Source organism: Sorex araneus, chromosome 3, assembly GCF_027595985.1.
Source record: "Sorex araneus isolate mSorAra2 chromosome 3, mSorAra2.pri, whole genome shotgun sequence".
Classification (NCBI taxonomy): Eukaryota; Metazoa; Chordata; class Mammalia; order Eulipotyphla; family Soricidae; genus Sorex; species Sorex araneus.
The window spans coordinates 30,084,904-30,110,914 of NC_073304.1; the positions used below are offsets into that span (position 1 = coordinate 30,084,904).

Sequence of the window (26,011 nt, forward strand, 5' to 3'; positions counted from 1 at the left end):
CTTAGGGTTGATATCCAACACCCAACAAATGAATATTTTGATGTCTGACCCATTAGGTTGTTGATCATGATGTTGACCATCTCTCCCCTTTTGGAATGACCTTTATACCAGGCCACCAACAAGGCCTTCCTGAAATTTTCTATGTGGAAATGTTTTTTAAAATTGTGCCGTGAGGTTGGGGAGAAATAGCACAGGTATTAAGGCTTTATATCCTGCCAGCCTGGCTGGATTCCCAGCACCTTATACGGTACCCAAGCACAGCCAAGAATGAACCCTTGTCCTGCTTGGTGTGGCCCCCTGCCAACACTCTCCTCCCCAAATCTGTGCTCTGGGCACAACCATACTTGTGTTGGAACACTTACTTTACACATTACTATTTCAGGTATAAAAGTCCAGTTCAACAAAGTATAAAAAAGCAATATAGTCTCATTCCACTTAGATTTACAAGTCTATGAGGCAAAAAGGGCTGGAGTGATAGCGCAGTAGGCAGGGCGTTCGCCTTGCTCGCAGCCGACCACCGGGGTTCAATTCCTCCGCCCCTCTCGGAGAACTCAGCAAGCTACCAAGAGTATTTTGCCTGCACGGCAGAGCCTGGTATTCGGTATGCCGAAAACAATAACAAGTCTCACAATGGAGACATTACTGGTGCCCGTTCGAGCAAATCGATGAACAACGGGATGACAATGGCAATGACAGATGAGGCAGAAGATTTTAATAAAAGCCCTGATCTTCCCACTTATACGTGTGTTGTGGTTAAATTCTAGGGGACACTTACTAGCACCTATGTTTTGAGGACGATGTAGCCCCTACCTGTCAGTTTTGTAAACAGAGTTCCTCTAGATTTGTATCCTCCCTCCCCCTTTACATCAGTGTCTTACTTACAGATACTTACAAATAGCTTCATCATTTTGCCTTAATGGACACAGGTACTTGAGACTCTGAGATTTTCAATGGTTTCCTTATAATTCAGAATTATTCCTTCTCTAGTATCTTGTTAACTACCCACAGATGTTCTAAAATGCAAAACTAGGCCATACTCAGCGATCCAGTAGAACTTATTTTAATTTTGATGCTTTACTTCAGAAGCATTTCCTGTCTTGAAAAAATTTTGTTCTAGGACATTGAATACTTTTTTGAAAAAATGAATGTTGACTTTTAATGGGCTTAATTACATAAAAGCTAGTAACTGTCAAATGTTTCTGCTTAGTTCTCTCCTACACATAAGCAGAATTAAAAACAGAAAGGCCCATAACTTAAAATCTAACTGCTCAACGATGCACAGGAGGAAGCATTAAAGGTGAATATACACCCTGTCCCACCCCCTCAACTTTGTATCACTGTCATCCCGTTGCTCATCGATTTGCTTGAGCGGGCACCAGTAACGTCTCCATTGTGAGACTTGTTACTGTCTTTGGCATATCGAATACTCCACGGGTAGCTTGCCAGGCTCTGCCGTGTGTACGAGATACTCTTGGTAGCTTGCCAGACTCTCCAAGAGGGGTGGAGGAATCAAACCCGGGTCGGCCGCGTGCAAGGCAAACGCCCTGCCGCTGTGCTACCGCTCCAGCCCCAACTTTGTATAATCCGAAATAAAATAACCCAAGATCACCCAGATCTAGGTATCTAGAATTTCTCAACCCCCTCATTGGCGGGCGAGGGCCGGGTCTCATGGCTTGATCTCTTTCTCCCCATTAATAAACCATATCATTCTTTTATTACTGAGCGCAGTCATTTCCACCACGCGTCCCCTCCTCAGCCCAGTGCTCTCTACCCACTTCACCTTTCCACCCCGCGCCCTTTAACGGTCCTAGTTCCCAGGCCTGGCCCTCCCCCTCCACCCCGCCCCTTCCCTGGGCTCGCTCCCCCTCTCTTGTGCCATTTTCCCCCTTACGTCCCGCCCTCTCTATGCCCCGCTCCTTCTCTACGCCCCGCTTTTCTACGCCGCTGCCCTTGTCACCGCCCCGCCCTTGTCACCGCCCCGCCCTTGTCACCGCCCCGCCCTTGTCACCGCCCCGCCCTTGTCACCGTCCTGCCCTTCCCTCCGCCCCGCCCTTCTCTCCGCCCCGCCCTTCTCTCCGCCCCGTCTCTTCCCTACGCCCCGCCCTCTCAACGCTCCGCCCCTATCGGCGCCCCACCCCCCGGCCTACTTCACGTCCCGCCCCGCTCCGCAGGCCCATTGCTTCCGGCTCCTGCGTTACGCGTCGTTTCTCGCTTCCTCGCCTTCGCCCCGTCCCTCTTTATTCCCCCCACCCCAACTGCCGGTTTCCTTTCCTCTCGGCCGTCCCCCTCAGCCCCTCAGGCCGGCCGGCCGCCGCTTCCGCCGTCGCCGGAAGGAGAGCCGCGGGAGCGTCGGGGAACATGGCGGCCGTGGATATCCGAGGTAACCGAGCACTTCCCTCTCCCGCCCCTGACCGGGCGCCGGGTGGGGGTCGCCGCGGGCCGAGCGCGGCTCCCGGGCCTTCGCGACGCCTCCCGCGCTCCTGTGCGTGCTTCCTCCGGATCCCAGGCTCTCACCTGGCCCTGTTTATTCCCCCTCTTTCTTTGTAGCACTGTCGCACTGTCATCCCGTTGCTCATCGATTTGCTGGAGCGGGCACCAGTAACGTCTCCATTGTGAGACTTATTACCGGTTTTGGCATATTGAATACGCCACGGGGAGCTTGCCAGGCTCTGCCGTGTGGGCGGGATACTCTCCGTAGCTTGCCGGGGCTCTCCGAGAGGGACGGAGGAATCGAACCCGGGTCGGCGGCGTGCAAGGCAAACGCCCTACCCGCTGTGCTATCGCTCCAGCTCATTCTTTAGGAATAATAATAATAATAATAAAAAAAAAAACACAAGGGGGAAAGAAGGGCGTCCAAAGAAATCCTGGGCCCTGATTCTTTTCCATCTGCTCCATGTGGTTCTGTATACCGTCTCTACAGCAATACTGGGACCTGGGATGGGGAGCGACCTTTGGGCAAAGAAACGGGTGACCCGTTCATCACTGGGATTTGGCACGGGTGCTGGCTTATCCTTGACGCGTGTGTCGGAGAGTGTTTTGGGGGGGCGGTTCACACCCAGCGATACTCCTGGCTCTGCTCTCAGGAATCGCTCCTGGCAGGGCTCTGGGGACCCTATGGGATGCCGGGGATCGAACCCGGTTCGGCCGCGTGCAGGGCGTGCAAGCCTTACCGGCTGTACTGTCACTCCAACCCTGCAGGCTTGCTTGTAGTTCTCGAGTCAAGAATCTTCCCCTCCAGCCAGCGCCTAATCGTCACTAAGGCAGTATTTTGTTTCTTCCCCTCCCCCAGAACGGCAAAGGTACTCAGGTGTTTGTTGAAGCAGAGAATAAGTACCGGGAAATGCAACTCCGTAATTGATGCTGGGAGCTGTCCCTAGCCTGTCTTCTCTCTTGACGTGCAAACACCCGTTTCGGTCCAGTTTGTAAAGGACCAGAGCGCAGGAGTCGTGCAGAAAATTCGGCAAGAGCGTTTAAAACGCACGGGCGGAGGCCGAGCGACGGGCAGGGTTTGATCTTCGGGACCGCGCTTGGTCCCAGAGCCCAGCCAGGGACGGCTTTGAGCCCAGAGCCAGGAGTAAAAGCCCTGAGCACCCCCGGGTGGGGCCTGCAAACCAAAACAAACAAAACGGAAGCAGGAGAACTTAATCCCAACTTCTCCGGGTTCTTTGAACCCAGGGCTTCATACTTGCAAGGCTAGTTCTCCACCTCTGAGATATTACCCAAACCTTGAACTTTTTTTCCTTTTACGGGTGTGATGGCTTCCCTAACATGTTCTCTATTTTTCCATTTAGAACGTTGTGGAACTGTGTGTGGGGACGTGGTGGAGGGGGCGGGGAGCAGCAGTCCCGTGAATCTTACACACACACACACACACACACACACACACACACACACACACACACACACACACGACACATATGTACCACAGAGCTACATTCCTGGCTCCTATGGTGCTTTTCCTTTGTCATTTTTTGTAAATAGATGCAAGCTGAGCTTTCATGGTTAGATGTATCCCTCTCACAGTAGGCAGATCACCAAAATGCCTTTTCTCAAAAGATACTTAATTGTAAAATGTTCCTAAGTATTTCCAGTTAGATTGTTTTTAACGTCTCACAATGGAGAGACGTTACTGGTGCCCGCTCGAGCAAATCGATGAGCAACGGGGTGACAGTAGTTGTTTTTAATTTGTATATACTTTGTTTTTGAAGGGAAATGTTTGAGCTTACTCTTTAACAAAATTTGGGGTCTAGTGCACTTATTACAAATATGCTCTCTTTTGCGATTGTTCAAAATGTCAGCTTTTTGTTACAGTGTCTTTACATGTATGGTTGTCTTTTCCTATTATAAAGTGAGAACTTTAAGTATATAATTTCATCACTGATTGCAAGCTTTATATTGTCTGCATGCTTGCTATTCAATAATAAAAAAAATAGTAAGTTTAAATATTTGACTTTCATAATGTTTTCATTTTTATCTAGATTTGTCAAGAAACATTACAAAATTACTTTTTATGGGGGTGGCACTCCCAATGCTCCCACATGCAAATCATGTGCTCTGTCTCCTTGATTTCTTTCCCTGAACTAGATATTTTAAAAGTGGGAACATACACTTTTAAAGATGTTTCAAAGATGCCAGAATCATTTACAATGTAAGAGGATGAACATCTTTATTCTTCCTCCTTTGGCAAGTGTCATATAGGTGTTTTGATGATTGTCATTTAAACCATAGTAAAGTTTAGTAATGATAGGAAACATAACCACCAGTATAGAGAAAAGCTCTCTTAAGCTCTATTTACCTTTATTTCTTATATTTATCTTTCATCAAGGTTTATTTACCTTTCCATTTTGATAAATTTAAGATTTAATTCTAAAGCATGACGTTATATAGTAGTAACTAAGGGCATGGCCATTTTATTTCTCATTTGCTCTTTAATTTATTGGGTGGGGGGCACACCTGACAATGCTCAGTTGGTTCCTCCTGGCTCTGCAATCAGGAATTACTCCTGGGGGTGCTCAGGGAACCTATGGGATTCTGGGAATCAGACCTGGGGAAGCTGCATGCAAGGCTCATTCCCTACCTGCTGTACTATCTCTCCAGCCCCATATTCTTTTAATTCTTTAAATTTTATATATATATTTTTTATCTCACCTATCGTTTCCTAACTATGCTCTGTTCTTGAGAGAGGTCAGGTTAATGACTGTGAATGCATTTTGTTTGAAATTTTTGAATTATTTGCCAACATATTAAAAACTTTAAAGTTTCTAATTTTTTAAAAGTCTATTGTATACTTGAAGTTCATTTCTTTCAGTACAGTTGTCTTCTAAGTATAATATACACTTGTTTTTATGTCTTTGTTTATGTATTCTCTGTGCGTGGGAATTACTTTGTCCATCCCTCTTTTCTCTCTGCTGAGCCCTCCCTTTATTAAGTGGGGACTCTTATTGGTACTGGGGGCCAGCAGGGCTACCCCCAGCAGTGCTTGGGAGGCTGTCTATGATGAACCTATATTCTTTAACATTCAGTGCTAAAATCCATCTCCTCCTGCCCCATGAAAAATTGTTTTTTCCCCTCAGATAAAGTATTCTTTTTAAAAAATATTTGATTAAGTATATCTTCTTTACACCTTTGTGGTATCCTCAGACATGTTTTTTTTAATAGCATTTATCAAGTAATGTTTTTGCTTTCTTTGTCATCACATACTTCTTTTAAGCTTAGAATATGTAGGTTAAGATCAATGTTAGTCTTATATTTATTGTGTTCAGTTCATAAGCTGCTTAATAAATATGTACTGAATTTTTTTTTTCTTACTCTTCCATTTTGTTTTTCACAGACAATCTACTGGGAATTTCTTGGGTTGACAGTGCATGGATCCCTATTTTGAACAGTGGAAGTGTCTTGGATTACTTTTCAGAAAGAAGTAATCCATTTTATGACAGGACATGTAATAATGAAGTGGTCAAAATGCAGAGGCTAACTTTAGAACACTTAAAGTAAGTTATTGTAAGCAGTTGTAGATCGTTATAAAGATATAAGTATTTTTGCTAGCTAGAAATTTTTCAGTGAATGGTTCTTCTAAATGGTGAATTATGCAGTGTGCAAGTGCAAGTTTTGGAAGAACTGTAATTTTTATTTGACTCTGTACAAATTGGATAAACATGGGAATGGTTTTTGTATTCACTGGCATCCAGGGTTGGTTGAATTCATGAGTGCAGAACTCGTGGATCAAAAAAAAAAAAATCTTCCAGTAAGTGGATGCATGCAGTTCAATTCTTGTGATTCAGGGGTTGACTGTATTTTATAACTAAGCTTATGGCAGATTTGTGTGTGCTGAACATGTACAGACTTTTGCTCTTATTATCATTCTCTACAAAGTCAACTTTAGCATCTGTTTATTTAGCATTTGCATTGTGTTAGGCTTCATAAGTAATCTTAAATTTGAATTTGGTTGATGAGTGATTTTAGCAATGCAGCTGTTATCCTCAGGGTAACTAATTGTCTCCTTTAAATCAGATTTAATGCCTTAAACTATTACGTCTGATTTTTGTGGATTTTTTTGAATTACTATAGCACTGTTGCACTGCCATCCCACTGTTCATCGATTTGCTCGAGTGGGCACTAGTAATATCTCCATTGTGAGACTTGTTACTGTTTTTGACATATCGAATACGCCATGGGGAGCTTGCTGGGCTCTCCGAAAGGGACAGAATCAACCCGGGTCGGCAGTGTGCAAGGCAAAATGCCCTACCTGTTGTGTGATCGCTCCAGTCCTTTTAAATTACAAAAAGATGAAATTTTAGATGAACAAAGCAAGAATCTTCAAATTTTCTGGATGCTAAGCTATTATTTTTACAAAATTTCTGGCTACATAAATTAACTGGAGCAATAGCACAGTGGGTAGGGTGTTTGCCTTGCACATGGCCGACCCAGGTTTGATTCCTCCATCCCTCTCGGAGAGCCCGGCAAACTACTGAGAGTATCCCGCTCACACGGCAGAGCCTGGTAAGCTATTTGTGGCGTATCCGGTATGCCAAAAACAGTAACAACTATCACAGTGGAAATGTTACTGGTGCCCGCTTGAGCAAATCGATGAACAACAGGATGACAGTGCTACAGTGCTATTTCATCTGTCAGATGACGTGGATTTAATTTCATAGTTCTTTTTTTTTGTTGTTTTTTTTTTTTTTGCTTTTTGGGTCACACCCGGCGATGCACAGGGGTCACTCCTGGCTCTGTACTCAGGAATTACCCCTGGCCATGCTCAGGGGACCATATGGGATGCTGGGATTTGAACCCGGGTCGGCCGCATGCAAGGCAAACGCCCCACTCGCTGTGCTATCGCTCCAGCCCCTAATTTCATAGTTCTTGATATAAGGCTTATCTTTTACAACCTTTAAGATAGTTTATTGTTGCTGGAGTGGGGGCTGAGAGGGGGCATGAGAAGGCTCCTAAATTATGCTCAGGAGGCTTAGGGTCTGCTGGCAATTGTTCGCCAATCTGGCAAGAGCTGCCTAATCCTCTGGTACTGGGGTTACCTGGGCTTCCCTGAGGGTGTTCTGGGGCCTCCAGGACCACACCTGGCTGTGCTGGAGTACCATATGCTATTGGGGATTGAACTGGAGTCCACTTCATGCAAGACAGGTGCTAGTTCCTGTTGCATTTAAATAGTTTGTCATGTCAAAAAGTTTGTTGGAATAAGAGCTTTTTGATGCTTTCTAGTTGGGTAAAATTTATAGTTATGATTATATATGAAACTTGTAATTGTTACACTTTTATATTTTAGGAAATGTGTATTGGCTGCCTTTTCTGAAATGTTTGTTCTTCATTATACTTGTATGATTGGATATACTCAGATTTAAGATCATCATGAAATTTTTTATAGAGCAATTTTTATTTAAAGTCAAATCTTTATCTGTATTCTGCCCACCTGAGAAAACAGTGTTTTTGAACAACCCTTCTTTTAAATATCTATGTATCTATATATAGATAGATAGATAGATAGATAGATGTAGTTTCAGTTCCGTTCACAATATTGCTGCAGTGTTATTTAATAATTTGAATCGAACAGAGTCATATGGCATTCAAAAATCTTTGCATTATTTTTGTTTTGTTTTTAGTCAAATGGTGGGAGTGGAGTACATCCTTTTACATGCTCAAGAACCCATTCTTTTTATCATTCGGAAACAGCAGCGACAATCTCCTACTCAAGGTAAAGTATGAAAATTTCAGTGTTGATTTTTTAAAAGTTATTTAGTTAGTTTTTGGGGGAACCATACCGCCAGTATTAAGAGTTTACTCCTGGCTCTGTGCTCAGAAATCACTCCTGGCAGGCTGAGGGAATTAATTTCTTAATATATCATGGTATATTTACTTTGTGAATTGCATGATCTTAAATATTTGCATTATATTATATTTTGGGGATCCCTTAGACAACATACCTATTCAGTGGGTTTGTTCAGGGAATTGTGAATTCATCATACCTTTAATCATGCCTAAGATACGTTACAGCAATACAGTAAGACTACACAGCTAGGCCTGTCACTGTCACTGTCATCCCATTGCTCATTGATTTGCAATGGGGGTCTGGAGCGATAGCACAGCAGTAGGGCATTTTCCTTGCATGCAGCTGACCTGGGTTTGATTTCTCCCCCGCTCTCGGAGAGCCTGGCAAGCTACTGAGAGTATCTCACCTGCATGGCAGAGCCTGGCAAGCTACCCATGGCGTATTCAATATGCCAGAAATAGTAACAAGTCTCACAGTGGAGACATTACTGGTGCCTGCTCGAGCAAATCAAGCCAGGCCAGTAAGGAGGATAAAACCATATAAAATTGCATGTGTAGTAATCCTAAGTGTAAATGTTCGGTGCTTTCTTTCCTGTAAGGGGAATAGCAAGTGTTCCCTCCAGCAGTAATATGTACCCCTGTGTGTATAATGTCTGTTCAGGGAAATCCATTTGAGATTCTTGGATCCAGAGTTTTTATTGAAGTCTAATCATGTAGACATGCCTGCCAAAATTCCAGACTGACTGTAGAAAAAAATCAAGTGTTTATTATAATGTATTGTCTGTGTTAATTTCCATGGGAAGCCTTACTGGCATAGCAGTCATATAGTGATACAACATCAGTGTATTGTATCAATGACAAAAGTTGCAGAATCATGTACTAGGGATAACTGGAATCTTCCAACATGCCCCAAGGATCATGATTCAAGAACAAACTGAGCAGCTTACTACACCAAGTCCACCTCATTCTCTGAGCGTAATTGTTGGGATTCCAACTGAACCTTGAGCATCCTGAGCAAGTGTTCTTTTCTCAGCACTCGTAAGTCTTAATTCTGTTGCAAAACACACTTTGGATGCAGTTGTACCAACTCACGGAAGTTCAATTGGAAGTCCTCATGATGCATTCATTCAAGAGGCTTACCTGAATTATACTAACCCCCATCCTTCAAAAAAAAAAAAAAGTAACACAGAAAGGAAACAAAACTTGACACTTACTGTATAATTTCACTGAACTGTATAGAATACAGATTTTTGGAAGGTACCTATGCTCACCTGGCAAGCTACCGAGAGTATCTCGCTCGCATGGAGGCGGCTGGCAAGCTCCCCTTGCTGTATTCGATTTGCCAAAAATAGTAACCAGTCTCACAATGGAGACGTTACTGGTGCCCGCTCGAGCAAAGTTGATGAACAACGGGATGACAGTGACAGTGTGACAGTGACCTATGCTCACCACAATACTACCAGTGCTCTGACAGACTGGATTTTGAATCAGAGCTAGAGACGACTGGCTTTGTCTTCCAGATACTTTCCTCAGAACAGTTAGGAAGAACATACACAATACCCCTTTTATTGATTCCAGAGTGTGACCTTGCTAAGGAAGTTATGGTTTGGGCCTGAGAGAATAGTATAGTGAATAGGGCATTTGCGTTGCATGCAGGCAACCCAGGTGTGATCTCTGGCATCCTATACAGTAGTCCCCTGAGCATCACTGGGTGTGGCCCAAAAACCAAGAAAAAGACAAGGGGGAAGAGTAAGAGGGAGGAAGGGAGAGCATGGAAGAGAGGGTGGATTTCAGAGTGGAAATCTAAATTTAATTTTAGAATCAAACTTCTGGAGTCCCTGCCCAATGAAGAGGAGAGCCTTACAGTAAAGGCAGAACAGGGACACTATTTGTATGTAGTTCAGGCTACATCAAGATGGCACTGGCCTCACTAGTAGCTGTTTTATTCCTTAGCATCAGTACTGGGGCACAGAGGAAAGTTTAGTGCTTCTGGTATCTTCACCCTGGGCTCTGAATCTCTTGCTCTCCTATGGTTACTCTCCGAAATGTGGTTGACTGATAAGGGTTACTTCAGATGTTAGAAATTTGATTGTAACAAGATATTTAGGTGACTGAGATGCACATTAAAGTTTGAGAAGTGCTGCTCTGGAGTAAGAGTTGTTAAACTTACTCTGTAAAGGTCCAGAGAATTAACATTTTAGACTTTGAACCCATGGTCTCTGATGACTACTCAACTAGTGCAACCTTACATAGTGATGTGGATGAATGGGTCTGACTGCCTTCCAGTAAAGCTTTGCCTATAAAAATAGGAATTGTCATGGTCAGAGGGAGTGCTCAGTGGGTTGGAGCAGTGCCTTGCAGGCAGGAGGTGGGTTGACCCTTGATAATGCATGGTTCCATGAACACTGCCTGGGGTGGCCCTGAGTACTGCTGGGTGTAACCCCAAAAGCAAAACAAAGAAAGAATTGTCATACCTTCCTTCTGCTTCAGTGTGGGCAAATTTTAGTTCCTTTTTTGTTTGTTTTCAGAGGTCACTTGGGCTACCTCCAGTGTTAATCTATGTAGGTGTGGGCAGGGATGTTGCACTGTTGTCCAGTTCATCAATTTGCTTGAGTGGGCACCAGTACTATGTCTCCATTGTGAGACTTGTTACTGTTTGGGCATATTGAATACGGCACGGGGAGCTTGCCAGGCTCCGCCGTGCGGACAAGATACTCTTGGTAGCTTGCCGGGCTCTCTGAGAGGAATGGAGAATTGAACCCCAGGTCGGCCGTGTGCAAGGCAAACACCCTACCCACAGTGCTATTGCTCCGGTCTGGGCAGGGATGTAGTTCTGGCAATTGAATGTGGCCAGCACTTTTAGCTATATAGCCAGCCCTAGTTCTTTTATAAGCAGTTTGTGTGTATAACTAAATTTTAAAACACTTCTTTTTTTAAACTATCTGCTTTAGTTGTTCCTATGGCTGATTACTATATCATTGCTGGAGTAATCTATCAGGCACCAGACTTGGGATCAGTTATAAATTCTAGAGTGGTGAGTTCATTGGCTTTACACTTTATTCCTTCTCCTTTCCTTCCCTTTATTGTGCTGTTTATGACGATGTCGCTGTCTAGGAGTTATATGCTTTCAGTTGCTCTGATTGCCAGGCATCACATGCTCGGTTGTGGTGTTTGGCACACTGGGTTGCCTACTTGGTTGCAAAGCATGTGCACTTGTTGAAGTGCCAGACATCCTGATAGTGCTATTGAGTTTGTACTCAGTGATACGGGGCAGTGCTGGCAGTCTTGTGCCTGGCACTCAAAGTAGGCACTGAGCCACGTTAAAATGGGAAACAAAACTCCAGTAAGCCATATTTTTTAGATTCCTAAAGAAAACTTTGAGTGGAACCAATGATACCAACTGCAAGTTGGTATCAGATATTGATCATTGGAATGTCTTGAGCATGGTTAAATGGCTATTTCCATGTCAAATGTATATACCAGCCCAGTGCTGTAGTGACTCAGGTTCTGGGAAATAGGAAATTTACTGTCGATGTAACACTTTTGGGTCAGACTAATAAATTTGATAACTTTTTTTTTTTTTTTACTTCAATAAGCTTACTGCAGTACATGGAATTCAGTCAGCTTTTGACGAAGCTATGTCATACTGTCGATACCATCCTTCCAAAGGGTATTGGTGGCACTTCAAAGATCATGAGGAGCAAGGTAGGTTGCACACCTAGACCTCCTAGAACACTTGGATCTCTGAGAGTGAAGATTTTTCTAAGTGATTCTTGGAAGGATGATGACATTGTCAAGTTTCATTTCACATAATAAGATGTAGTAATAATAGCTTTCTTGATACCTAATATCTATTAGGTAACTGGTAATCTTTGATAAGTTGATTCTATATTTTAAGATATCTGGAATTTAAAGAGAAAAATCATTGGTAAGGAATAAGTAATGATTATCTAGCTTGAGTCATCTTGATATTTGGAACCTAAGTTTAAAGCAGGGAAGATGCTATTACTCTAAATGAACAATGTTTCCTGGTCTTATAATCAAACTAGCCATACCCCCTAGTTTCCATAGATTGTGCTGTGGAAACTGCTACTTGTTCTGCACCATATTTACCATCTTTCTATCATCTGAAGACTAAAATTATTTGGGAAAGGAATCTAAATAGAATTCAGATTTTTACAATCAGTGCTCTTTTTAGATAGTTTATAATTTTTTTTAGTTTATAATTTTTTTGATGATAGTTACAAGTAGCAGCTTTTGATAGAGAAAAGCTTATGTCTGTGTGAACTAGTCTCCTCAGAGCTATTTACCCTATATTAATGAAGTGCCTACAAGAAAACTTACCTGGAATCTACAGTCCTTCAATGTACTCTCCTCCCAGGGAAAATTTCACATGTAATTAACTGGAATTATTAAAAGGAGTGTCAGAATACTTATTTGGGTTGGTTTTCTTTTCAATTGGCAGCCATTAAAATGAATAATGGAATTGAGTGAATTTATGGTGAACAAAGATTTTAAAATGGGAAACAAAACTCTAGTAAGCAATATTTTCATTTGGACTTCCTATTTTTACAGATAAAGTTAAACCTAAAGCCAAAAGGAAGGAAGAACCAAGTTCTGTGTTTCAGAGACAACGTGTGGATGCTTTACTCCTAGACCTTAGACAAAAATTTCCACCCAAATTTGTGCAGGTAATGAGACTGTGTATACTAATTTTGAGATTTCTTTCTTAATACTTTCGATGTTAACTATTTCTGATAGGAGCTAAAAATTCAGATTTTCTTAACTACTTAAATGATCTGTCGTAAGTCATGGGAATGAATGACTTTATTCTGTACTCCTAATTAACTTCTCATTGCACCTTCACAACCTCTGAGGATTACTTATAGATAATACTGTCTTTGGGGGGGCTACTGAAACTATAGTAAGTATTAATAAACTGAAACCTAAAATTCATTCTTGGGGTCAGAGTGATAGTACAGCAGATAGGATGTTTGCCTTCATGTGGCCAACCCATATTTGATTCCCAGTATCCTATATGATCTGCTGAGGAACACCAGGAGTAATTGCTGAGTGCAGAGCCTGGAGTAACCCCTGAGCATCGCCAGGTGTGACCTAAAAAGCAAAATTATAATAATAAAAATAAAAATAGAGAAAGAAAATTTGTTCAGTTGCTTTTGTGCTGCCTTCTTGCATGATATAGTTAATGGATAGACAATGTTTTGAGCAGAGGATTTTGCTAAATAGTGAAGGCAGAACTAGTACAGCATAGTCTTTTGGTGTCTTTTACAGGAATCTTTTATAATGCTAATTTTGCAGGGATCCAGCTGCAGTGGCAAAGTCCGTGGCTATTAAACAGGCCACTTCTCCCAGTGCTGTCCCTTCTCTTTGTTATTGTGATGGCTAAACCACAAAGGTGGTTGTGGTGCTTTCACTTTATTGCAATGCTCCTAAGGTGTTGCACATTTTTAGCTGCAGTTTTACACACATGTGGTTGTGGTCCAAAGAACGTTGCACGTTTGTGACACTACTTTTATGATAGTGCTGCCAGAGCTGCACTCAGTAATATGGAGTGGTTTCATATTTGTGGCCTCAGCCTGGAAGATTGGCACTGTGAAAACTCAGCCCCAAGTTTTTGTTTCTGGGCCACACCCAGTGGTGCAAGGGCTTACTCCTGACAGTGAGCTAGGGATCACATCAGGTGGGGGTGGGGAGAACATATGGCATGCTGGGGATCAAGCCCGGTCAGCTGCATGCAAGGCAAATGCCTAACCCACTGCACGGTCAGTCCAGCCCCAGCGATGGTAATATTTTAGATAATTTGCTTAAAATATAAAATTGTGCTCTTAAAATCTAACTGCAAGAAAATTTAAAAGTACATATTGGGCTGGGCATATGGCTCAGCAGTAGAGCACATGCTTTGCATAGTTAAAATCTAGGATTAGGTTAGATAGAAAGGATTTTGTATGCTGTACAAAGGAGTTTGTGATTAATACTTATTTTAAACCCATAACCCATTAACATTTCCACACCAACAGGGTCCAGCTTCATTAAGTTATTGAGAGTTATAAAACCATAGCTGACATCACAGAAGAAACCAGAGCAGTGATCATTTTTGCATGTTCTTTTTAAAATATGTGCTCTTGAAGTGTAATGGAACATTATCATCAGCTAGATGATCACTGACTCACTAAGAATTATTAACGATGTTGGGGCTGGAGCGATAGCACAGCGGGTAGGGCGTTTGCCTTGCACGCGGCTGACCCGGGTTCGAATCCCAGCATCCCATATGGTCCCCTGAGCACCGCCAGGGAGTAATTCCTGAGTAAAGAGCCAGGAGTAACCCCTGTGCATCGCCAGGTGTGACCCAAAAAAAAAAAAAAGAATTATTAACGATGTCAGTAGAGACCCAATTACATGTTTAAGAGTAGTTGAAAAGAACTAATGTAGTTAGTTTTGTATTTTAGAAAGATAACTAGACAAATATAGAGGATGGGTAGAGAAAAAATGCAGGGAAGAAAATGTGCAAGGCTTAAATTAATTCCGAGTACTAATAGAGGGAGGAGATAAGACTTTCTTTTCCTCATACTAGGTCCAAAACCAACTCCCAAAGGCTATATCCAACTTTGTGTTTGAGAATTAGAAGAAAGATGGTCTTCTCTAAGGACCTCTATGTTCTAAAAACATTGCTCCTTGGGCCTAGAGAATTAAATACATCCTTGGTCTCGTTGCGGTCTCTTGTTATCCTCTGTGTGCGCACAGTGTCAGCCAGACCATTTGTGCCTCATTATTTGTCTATGCTCATCTGCTGTGCTTAACACTTGAGCTTCTCAACCCTAGCACTGTTGCCCTTATATAAAATGGGTTGCCCCAGGAGAGTTTTGGATAGTTCCTATGTTTGAAGCTCCTTAATTTCATGTTTTTAATTCTTGTTACTGCTGAAAGTTAGGCTGATACAAGTGTGATGAGAATTCAGACCTTCGGAACCTTTCTGATGAATGTCTTTTCAGTACTATTTTCAGAAGTTGCTAAGACACTGATAGGAAGGATTATTATTAGAGCTGGACTTATCTGAACACATGGCTACCTGATCACATTGTAGCTTTTATTGATGTAATGTTGATTTAGAAGAATATTGTGTATGCCTCAAAGGTACATCTTCTAAATACCCACTGCCACACTGCACATGTGGCCAGCAAAGTAACACTGTTCTATTTTCCCTTCTTAAAACCATATCCTACTAATTTGCCTACAAGTTTTCTCTTGGAAAAATGCGATAGTACAGACCATCAGCCCACACAGCCAGGCCAAATATTGTTGGCACTGCTGAGGAAGCCACACACCAAAATATGAGAAAGCAGATAGTGGTAGACAATACTGTTACTACTGGATCTGGATGTAGTCTAGTATGCAGTATAATTGAAATGGTTCGATGGTACTTAGAATACCAGCACTTCACATTTCCAAAATATCATTTATTTCCTCTCCTGTCTCAAGGAGAAATGACTTGTTCCTTCAGGTTACTATAGACATATAAAATACTAGTTGCAGGTGAACCAATATATGACCTATCTTAGGAAAATACCAGGGGCATAAAATACATTATAATATGGCTATTTGGGGCTTAGCATGACCAACCTTCTCATTTAAAGATTAGCTGGAAGGACAATCATTGATCAAGACTAGCCAGCCATAAGGGGAACTACACAAATGGAATATGGAGGAATCCATGTGCAGTCTTCTTATGTTCTTTTCTTCCTGTGAGAGGTCAGCAATACAAAGGCAGTAGCATGTGTCTCATATTTATGGCCATGAGGTCTTTTAGAGACTTGATACTCACTTTGTGGGGTGGAGTTGGGCTTGTTGTCACGTAGGTCTCTGCTGCTTCACACATACCCAAATTCTGTTACTCCCTAAGGAAGAACAGGTGTCCAGCAGCATAAACTCCTGTTTGTCCTAGACAGCAAATCACCATTATCACTGGTGATAAATGGTGGAAATCCTCCTAAAATAAAGTTCCAAGCAAGAATCATGCGCCAGCATTGCAAGCTAGCCTTTCCTAGGATAGCGTCTCCGGCTTACTATGTATGCATTTTCTGCTCCGTGGGTATAGAGCAGAGTTCTGTTTTGATCTTACAACTTGTACTGGTTTCTGGAATTTGCAATTGGAGTGGGCTGGAGGACAAGAGCCAGCCTGGGTCTAGAATCTGTGGAAACAAAATTTTGTGGTCTTTAGTGAGAGGACATGGGAAAACTGAGGGAGAACATGCAAATGAAGAAAAATTTAGAAAACAAATGGGAGTCATTTATCTTAAAAGTGAAAAGAACACTTCTGAGATAAGAGGGAAGTATCAAGAGGTCTTCATGTGGCTGTGTCAGTGAGTGTGGCTCTGTGGGAGGGAATGGGATGCCCACTTCCTTTTTCACATAGGAGGTAAGGGACCAGAGAGATTCCAGTGTGTAAGACTCTTGGCCTCCATGCTGTCAACCCGGGGTTCAGTCCCCAGCACCCGATATGGTGTTGGGACCTACCAGCAGTGATCCCTGAGCACATAGTGAGGAGTTAGTCCTGAGCTAGTCAGATGTAAACCTCCTCCTTGCCACACCCCCCAAAAAAACCCCAAAAATTAATAGTAGAGGCTACAGAGATAAAAGTGTAAGTGGTCAGGCACTTGCCTTGTGTGGGGCTCCCTTTGTCATGCTGTTCCGATCCCCATCCCCTACGCACTGCACTGCCCCAGATCAGTCCTGAGAACAGAGCCAGGTAAGTAACTCCTGAGCACTGCCTGCCAGCAGTGTCCTAAAAAGCCAAAAGAATAAATACATGCTAAAGAGGTAAATGATTGACTGAGGGTAGGGGGTAGGTCTTGAGTCTTAAGGAAGGAGTCCATGAAAAGTGTTATAAAGTCTTTTCCTTGGCTAATGGGAAAAGAGCGATGGCAGTGTCCTACAGGAGAGATTTATTTTATATATTTATCTTATTACAATGAGGAGATCTTGTTCATGTCTGCTAGTCCCCATTGTTTTTCCTCCAGGTGAATACTTAGTTCTTAGAAAATACCTCTTTCTCTCTTTTCTTCCAATATCTTTCAACTTTAAAGGATTTATCGAAACTGAATCCTCCTTACTTAGCCTCATCTCCCCTAAACAAACCTCTGGAGTCTGGAAAGGCTTGACTGTCTCTGCCATTGGACTCTAATTGTCTACTTCTGGTAGTTTAGGTGCATATGCAAACACCACTGTAGATATTTAAGGTTTTTTGTGTTTAACATTTATTTTTAGGTATATGTATATTTTTTTCTTGAGTAGGAGAATAAGTAGACAATGATAAATATGTATACTACAGAGATAGGCTTTAAGATATAGACAGACTGCCAGGAGTCATGTATAATTTGCTTAAAGTATAAATTGTGTATGAGATATACTTTTTTACTAAGAATTATGAAGACAAGAAGGGCCTTGCTAATGTGTGTCCTGTTTTTTCCCTCCCCCTACTCCATCACCCTTTCATTTTTTTTCTAACAGCAAAAATCTGGAGAAAAGCCTGTCCCAGGTATGCCTTGTCTAATGTTCTTATTATCAGAATCTAATATAAACAGCCTGTTTAATGTCATAACTACTTGCATAGGAGATGACCCATGGCCGTTTTGTCATTCTAGAGCCTTTCTTTACATTTTGTTAGTCCTAGCACTTTAGATCTGCTAAATTGCCCAAAGTGGTGTTCATGTATTTTAATGTTTCAAACATGAATTATTGTGAAATGAGGAGGCATAGAAAAACCTAGGTGATTTTAAGGTTGTTTGTATTCAGAATTCAGTGTGGGAAAGGGACTTCTATTTCATTTAAAACAGGTATTATGCTACCAGTTGAATCTGGGCTAGAATAGTTAAAGTTCTGGTTTATCTAAAGTCTTATTTAAATATTGACTTTTTGTATAGTATCAAAAATTTGCTGAAGTAATTGGGGTTTTCAGTTGGCACATGGATTCCAACTATAGATGGATGTGATATAAAGGCTAAATTTAGACAGTTTACTTAGATTTAACCTTTCTACATAATGGAAGTCTGAGTTACTGATATTATTCACTTCTACACTAATTTGGCCCTCCCACGTCCTCTGCAAAACAATCTGCTTTTGATGACAAGTGGATCAGACAAAGAAAGAGGCAGAAGCTATTCCCGAAACAGTAAAATCTGAGGAGAAGGAGATTGCGAAGAACACCCAACAGACAGTGAGCACTAAAGGCCCTCCTGAAAAACGAATGAGACTTCAGTGAAACTGGACACGAGAGAAGAAGCTCAGAAGCGACTCTTGCCTTTTCATCTTGCCTTGCTCCAGTGACAGTCTCTTGGACTTTAAAATTGTCACGACTTCCTTTCCTTCATAAGAACATAACTAAGAGTATTCTTTCAGGAAGGATATAAGAGGATCATTGTGATCGATGGGAACATTTTTTATGTGTCTTTTCTAGCTTTCCTGGACTAGACTGGAGCAGCCTGGTCACTACACGTGCACATCTGCACGCATGTATAAGCTAAATAAAGGAATTTGTACATATTAGCTCATCATGCCTTGTTTTCAACCTTATTTCTCTCTCTGAATTATTTCTAGATGCTCTTTGTAAGCAACAATTGTTAATGTAATAGCTAAGCTTCCTTTCTTTATCAGTTGCATATTTTTTAGCATTTGAGTTACAACCTGAAAGATAAAACAGAAACCCTCTACACACCATTGCCTTACATATGCTAAACTTGTGCAAATCATTTTTTTCTCATTGTATTTCCCCCAAGCACCACTGCATGTGTTCCCAAGAGCCTTAAATAAAAACGCAAACCTTAGGTTACTCTTATTTTATCTGTTGTAAGTATCACTGGGAGTTTACTTAATTTTTATGAACTGTTTTAGTAATTCCTGTGAGTGATTTGTTTCTGTTGTTTTGTTTTTGGGACTACACCCAGTGGTGGTCAGGATACTCCTAGCTCTGTTTGTGGTTAACTCCTGATTGGCTCAGGGAACCATGCAGTGTATGACTTACTACTTGCAAATTATGAACTCCAGCCTCCAGAACTATTATTTCAGCCTACTGATCTATTAATATTCTCACTGTATTGCATTTAATTTTTCCTCCAGTTTTCATTGTTCTAAATAAATCTTTATCTATTCTCCTAATACCACTGAGTATTGTCATGTATCTTTTTACCACTAATCATGCAACACGATGGCATTTTATTTAGTGGTACAACAATTTCTCTCAAATCATCGTTTCATTTTTGCTGTGTAATGTCTGGATTCCTTGCATTTTTTTGTTTTTGTATTTTTGCATAATTCTGGCATATAAGAAAACTGTAAAATTAATACAAAGATTCCTTTGCCCCAATTCTTCATATAGCAACATATTTTCCGTATTTTTAAATTTCATTGATCACTTAATTTTCTGGTGTCAGTTTCTGCTTCTCTACATCTGTCTCTCCTTTCTTTTTCTCTTTCCTCCTATCCCATCCTTTCCCCAGTCCATCTCTGTATATGTTTGTTTATAGAATGCACATATAAATTTATTTAAAAAAATTTTTTTAATGGATCACCATGAGGTGATTACAGATTTACAAGCTTTCGTTTCAGTCATACAATGATCGAGTACCCATCCCTCCACCAGTGCCGGTTCTTCACTGCCAAAGTTCCTAGTATCCCTCCTATTCCCCTCCCCCCCCACCACCTCTGAGGCACCAACATTAAAGTGCAGTTTATCAAAAATACAGCTGTACAATGCTGTTACACATTCTCACAACTTGCTAGTGGTGCCAGGGAAGTTGTTTTGGCAAATGAGTAGCACTGTCGCCCTGTCGTCCTGTTGCTCATTGATTTGCTGGGGCGGGCACCAGTAACGTCTCCATTGTGACAGTTGTTACTGTTTTAAGCATATTGAACATGCCATGGGGAGCTTGCCTCTGCTGTGTGGGCAGGATACTGTTGATAGCTTGCCGGGCTCTCGAGAGGGACAAAGGAATTTAACCTGGGTCGGCCGAGTGCAAGGCAAACGCCTTACCCGCTGTGCTAAAGTTATAATAACATGCATTTTCTCATACTGGACAGACTAATTAACAGTATAGTCAGAAAAAGTTCCCACATTCTAATAATCCAATGCAGATAATTGGATTGACACAATAGCATAAGATCTCTTAACCATCAGTTTTTATGAAACACAAGTAAACCTTTGACTTAATTTCAATAGTTCTCATGCCTTAGTTATTTCAAATCATGAGCTTCCTACACCAGATACTTTAACAGTTTTACAAGAATACAAACATGCTTACAGATGCAGAAAAAGGCTATTGTTTTTTTTTCCCCAAACTTTGATATTAGCAAAGAGAACACTTGGCAAATGAGTATCCCCAGTTATTTATTGCATTTAGTTATCCCATTTCTTTAGGTTGGTATACAGTTCTTTAATTTTCCTTGTTTTTAATGAGTTTTTTTTTTTTTTTGCTATTTTGGGTCACACCTGGCTTTGCACAGGTGTTAATCCTGACTCATGCACTCAGAAATTACTCCTGGTGGTGCTCGGGGGACTTATGGGATGCTGAGAATTGAACCCCGGTTGGCTGTGTGCAAGGCAAACGCCCTACCCTACCTGCTGTGCTATCACTCCAGCCCCAAGACTTCTTTTTTTTTCTTTTTCTTTTTTTTTTATTTTTATTTTTATTTAGTGAGTCACAGTGAGGGTACAGTTACAGATTCATACATTTCGTGCTTGTTTTTCCCTCATGCAGTGTTGGGGAGCCCACCCCTCCACCAGTGTCCATTCTCCACCACCAATGAACCCAGTATCCCTCCCACCCCTCAGTCCCACCCCCCCAACCCCACCCCGCCTCTGTGGCAGGGCATTCCAATTTGTTCTCTCTCCTTTTGGGTGTTGTGATCTGTAATCGGGGCATTGAGTGGCCATCATGTTCGGTCACTAGTCCACTTTCAGCACGCATTTCCCTTACCAGGAGGAATCTCCAAACACATTTTATTTGGTGTTCCCTTCTCCATTCGGTATGACATTCCCCCAGCGTGTGAGGCCAAGTTCCAAGCTATGGAGTCAACCTCCTGGTATTATATACTACTATTCTTGTGTATTAGTCTCCTACTCTGTTATTTTATATTCCACAAATGAGTGCAATCTTTCTATGTCTGTCCCTCTCTTTCTGGCTCATTTCACTTAGCATGATACTTTCCATGTTGATCCACTTATATGCAAATTTCATGACTTCATCTTTTCTAACAGCTGCATAGTATTCCATTGTATAGATGTACCAGAGTTTCTTTAACCAGTCATCTGTTCTTGGGCACTTGGGGTTTTTTCCAGGTTCTGGCTATTGTAAACAGTGCCACGATGAACATATAAATGCAGATGTCATTTCGACTATACTTTTTTGTTTCTCCAGGATATATTCCCAGAAGTGGTATTGCTGGATCAAATGGAAGCTCAATTTCTAATTTTTGATACGCGTCCATATTGTTTTCCAAAGGGACTGGACCAGTCGGCATTCCCACCAGCAGTGCAGGAGGGTCCCTTTCTCCCCACTGAGACTTCTTAAAGTAGTTATTTTTTTAATTATCTCATTGGATATGATTTAATTTCAATATTTGTGCATTTTTGCTAAGAATCAGAAGAGATGGTTTACGGTTACATTTTATTTGCATAACAAAATCAGAAAGTACTTTATATACTTAAGGGTATGCAGGCATAGGCTATTAAGTCATGTAATGACATTGTTAGAAATGACCCAGTAAAACAAAAATTTAAAAGAATAATTGAGCAGTTGGGAAGAATATAATTTTCAGAAATGTGCTTATATAGACTCCTAACAACTGATGATAGTCCACAGGTAAACACAAAAAAATACCTTATGTCATTCAAGTTAGAAAAGATCCTCGGAGGGGTGTAATAGGATGCTGTGTGAGCAGCAAACGTAAAACCACCACAAAAGTAGCCTAAGTATATAAAAAAATGAACTGTAAATTATCTGAAGTGGTATTCTGCCATATAACCTTACACTCATTTAGGATCTCTTTGGGAGTAATTATTGTGATTTCCAAAAATTAATAACAAAGCAATGGGAATTTGGATTATCTGCAGTGGTATCCCACACGTCGTAGAACAGATCAGGTACTGCACAGGAAAACTGATATGAAAGAGGGTTAAGGAACAGAAGGTAATATGGAAGTCCTATTTCCCATATAATACAGCCAGATATCATAGCCTGCTGTAGCCAAAAGCTTAGGATACTTACAGTGTAGATATGAAAGCTTTGACTAAAGCCATGATGAAACATTTATTTTCCTTCATATCATGTTGGAGCTCCTTTCTCTTTTCCTCAGTTGCATTTATTCTGCTATTTAAGCCTTCTTTTGAACTTTTTTTTTTCTTTTTGGGTCACACCCATCAAGGCATAGGGGTTATTCCTGGCTCTGCACTCAGGAATTACTCCTGATGGTGCTCGGGTGACCATTTGGGATGCGGGGAATCAAACCTGGGTCGGCCTTGTGCAAGGCAAATACCCTACCTGCTGTACTATCACTCCAGTCCCATTCTTTTGCATTTTTTTTGTATCACCATAGAGAATATCTCATTTCTGTCACTGATGAGTGTAGTCTTCTCATTTCTGCTGTCACACTTCTTGTGCTCTGTGGACGACTTGTTACATCTTCATTGTTTGTTTTAGTTCATGAAATATCCTCAAAAGGGTGTCATTAAAGTCACTCTCTGAGACGTCACAGAACTGGTTGGTACAGGTAGAGCCTTCTGTGTTACTCATTTCACTCCTAGAGCTTGGTGTGGTTCTGCGCCTCTTCCCCACTGTGTGGTGGTGTTCTGCTCCGCTGAGGGTGAGTCTTTGTATTTAGACCCTGGGTGAGGGAGGCGTGCCCTCTGGGGGTAGGCTGGGTGCTGCTCTTCTGCTCCTGTCTTTGCCCGGTGACACATAGGAAGTCTTAAGTGTGAGCTGTGTATAGAGATGTTGTGTGGCTGCATAAGCAACTATGCTTTTCGAGAGATGTGGAGGTGGCCAGCTGAGATGGTGGTTGAGGAATTGGCTTCCAGATTGAAAGGCCCCAGGGATATCAGGTGGAAGGTGAACCTCATCTGAGTGTTGAAGTTTCAAGACTTGAGGAGGTGACTTGTTGAGAAGATCTGCTTCCATTTGACCCAGCAATACCACTCCTGGGAATATATCCCGGAGAGGCAAAACGGTATAGTAGAGATGGCATATGTATTTCTATGTTCATTGCACCACTGTTTACAATAGCCAGAATCTGGAAAAAACCAGAGTGCCCCAAAACAGATGACTGGTTAAAGAAACTCTGGTACATCTACACAATGGAATACTATGTAGCCGTCAGAAAACATGAAGTCATGAAATTTGCATATAAATGGATCAACATGGAAAGTATGTTGAGTGAAATGAGTCAGAAAGAAAGAGACAGACATAGAAAGATTGCACTCATATGTGGAATATAATGTAACTGAGAAGTACAAGTTGGCAATGATGCAACTTCTGGCAGATATCTCTCTGGACTTAGTTACTAAAATACAGAAACCCAAAACCGAGAGGCCACTAAGTGTGGTCACTCGACCTCATACCTCTTCATTCTCAGCAATGGAAAACAAATTATCTAATGCTTCCTTTTCAGCAGGTCTGACTTTAGGGGAGAGACTCTCCAAACAATAATAGTGAGTTTTGTTGAAATATTGAATGCAATCAAAGTGAAAGTAAAGTGAAATTTATTAGTTACACGGGGGGGGGGGCTAAGGATGGGAAGGCTGGGGGTGTGGGGGGGTTAGGGGTGTGGGGGTGCGGGGTGGAGCTATACTGGGATTCTTGGTGGTGGAATATGTGCACTGGTGAAGGGATGGGTATTCGAGCATTGTATAACAGATTTAAACCTGAAAACTTTGTAACTTTCCACATGGTGACTCAATAAAAAAATTTAAAAAAAAAAGAGTGTTTGATTTCTAGCATTTTGCTGGATTGTCTATTAGGACTCTCTTTTTTTAGATGTCCGTCCAATTTCCCACTACTGCTGCAGTGAACACATGCATATTCTCCACATTGCGTCTCTACTTTGTCCGATGTTCTCATTTTTCACATGGACCTAAGAAAAGTCATCAATTCTGTATTGGTCTTAAAGGCACTTTCTTATTATGAGGGTAAGAGGAATGATTAATTTTCAAAATCTTTAGATGTCAGAGTAGGAACTGAAAGTAGTGTATTTTTATGTCATTGGTATATTTATGTTTTTTTGGTGCTTTTGCTGTTTTGCTTTTGGGGCCACATATGGCGTTGGGGAGCACTTACTAGTGGCTTTTCACTCAGGGGCTCATGGATCACTCATTGTCAGGTGTGAGGGGCATTTGTGGCCCTGCTGATCGAACTTCTGTTGGCTGCGTGCTAGGAAAGCTTCCTCCCCACTGTACAGTTTCTGGCCCGAGGTTTGTATTAATAAAATTTACATGCACTTGTCTTTGACAAAAATGCAAGCAATTTTGTTAAATGGACGCTCATTATAAAATAACATATATCCTAAAATTTTCAGCATAGTTTTATATTTATTGATAGGTTACTTAGATTAGTACTTCTATGTCCGTAATTTTTGTCTCCTATTTCTGTTACTTATTTTTCTCTTTTCTCTTGGAAAATTCTAAGTCTGCCTCCCATTGGCACAAATCTTGTAGTTGGGTTTCCCGTATTTGGGATACTTTCAGGGATAAGCACATCTGGAATGTAATATGTAAGCCTTGCCAAAGTTTTGCATAACACAGTTTTGTGATGTTTCTTTTCCCCATCAGGTAAATATAGTTCATTCTTTCACTAAGAGAGGTGAGTAAATATCTTTGAATAGAATACTAGATATTTTTTTCCCTTGTGGTTTATTTGTAATGGGGCCAGGAATTAAACTCAGGGCCTTCACACATGGGATGCACGTGGAGTCAATTGCAGTGTTTTCACTTATTTTGATGCCTTTCCTTTAGATATATACCAAATACTGCAGAGTGTTTCTTTTCTTCTTTTAAACATTTTCTTTTCTTCTTTTAAACATTCCTCATTATCTCTGTGATTTCCTCACCTTACCATCTTTTCAATACAGTTAGATAAACTCAATTCTGTTAATACTGTCCATGTTTATTTTTTCCTAGCTGATTGTTCAGGGTTTGTTTGTTTTTCAACTCCTAATCTCAAGACAACTCATTCCTAACAGATTTGACTATGCTGGGTTATTTAGTGAGGAAATAACAACTGAACTAGCTGTAATTACAGTTATCCTGGCCTATTTTAGGAAATCAATACTGAGTCTACCACATCTCTGAAAATCACCAAGAGTTAACTCTTGAGAGCAGAGCCAGGAGTAATGCCTTAGCATCGCTGGGTATGGACCCCCAAAAAACCACATTTGTGTGTCAGGTAGTCTAATTTGATCCACTCTGCCCATATGTTTTCTATTTTCTTTTCACTACATTTTCTTCTACGAGTTACTGTTTTTTTTTTTTCCTCACAGTTCACTTTTTACCTCTCCATTGCTCCTTCTTATTCTTTCTGTGTTTGCTTTGTAGTGCCTACTCCTTCTGTAAATAAATATTTTAGTTTTGTTTGCGGGCTACACAGACAGTGGTGAGGTGTACCTCGCTGTGCACTCAGGGACCACTCCTGGAGGTACTGGTGATGAAGGTGGCCAATACTATATGTGCAGG

General features: G+C 41.4%; 1 protein-coding gene across 1 annotated transcript; it reads left to right on the forward strand.

Annotated features, from left to right (window-relative positions):
* Positions 1 to 2,135: 2,135 nt before the first annotated feature.
* On the forward strand, positions 2,136 to 19,449 carry MED6 (mediator complex subunit 6). Its single transcript, XM_055133772.1, has 8 exons — positions 2,136 to 2,380; positions 5,831 to 5,990; positions 8,115 to 8,206; positions 11,232 to 11,314; positions 11,877 to 11,985; positions 12,856 to 12,971; positions 17,806 to 17,833; positions 18,426 to 19,449. The coding sequence occupies exons 1-8, from the start codon at positions 2,359 to 2,361 to the stop codon at positions 18,554 to 18,556; spliced, it is 741 nt and encodes a 246-aa protein (XP_054989747.1). The 5' UTR covers positions 2,136 to 2,358; the 3' UTR covers positions 18,557 to 19,449.
* Positions 19,450 to 26,011: the final 6,562 nt, after the last annotated feature.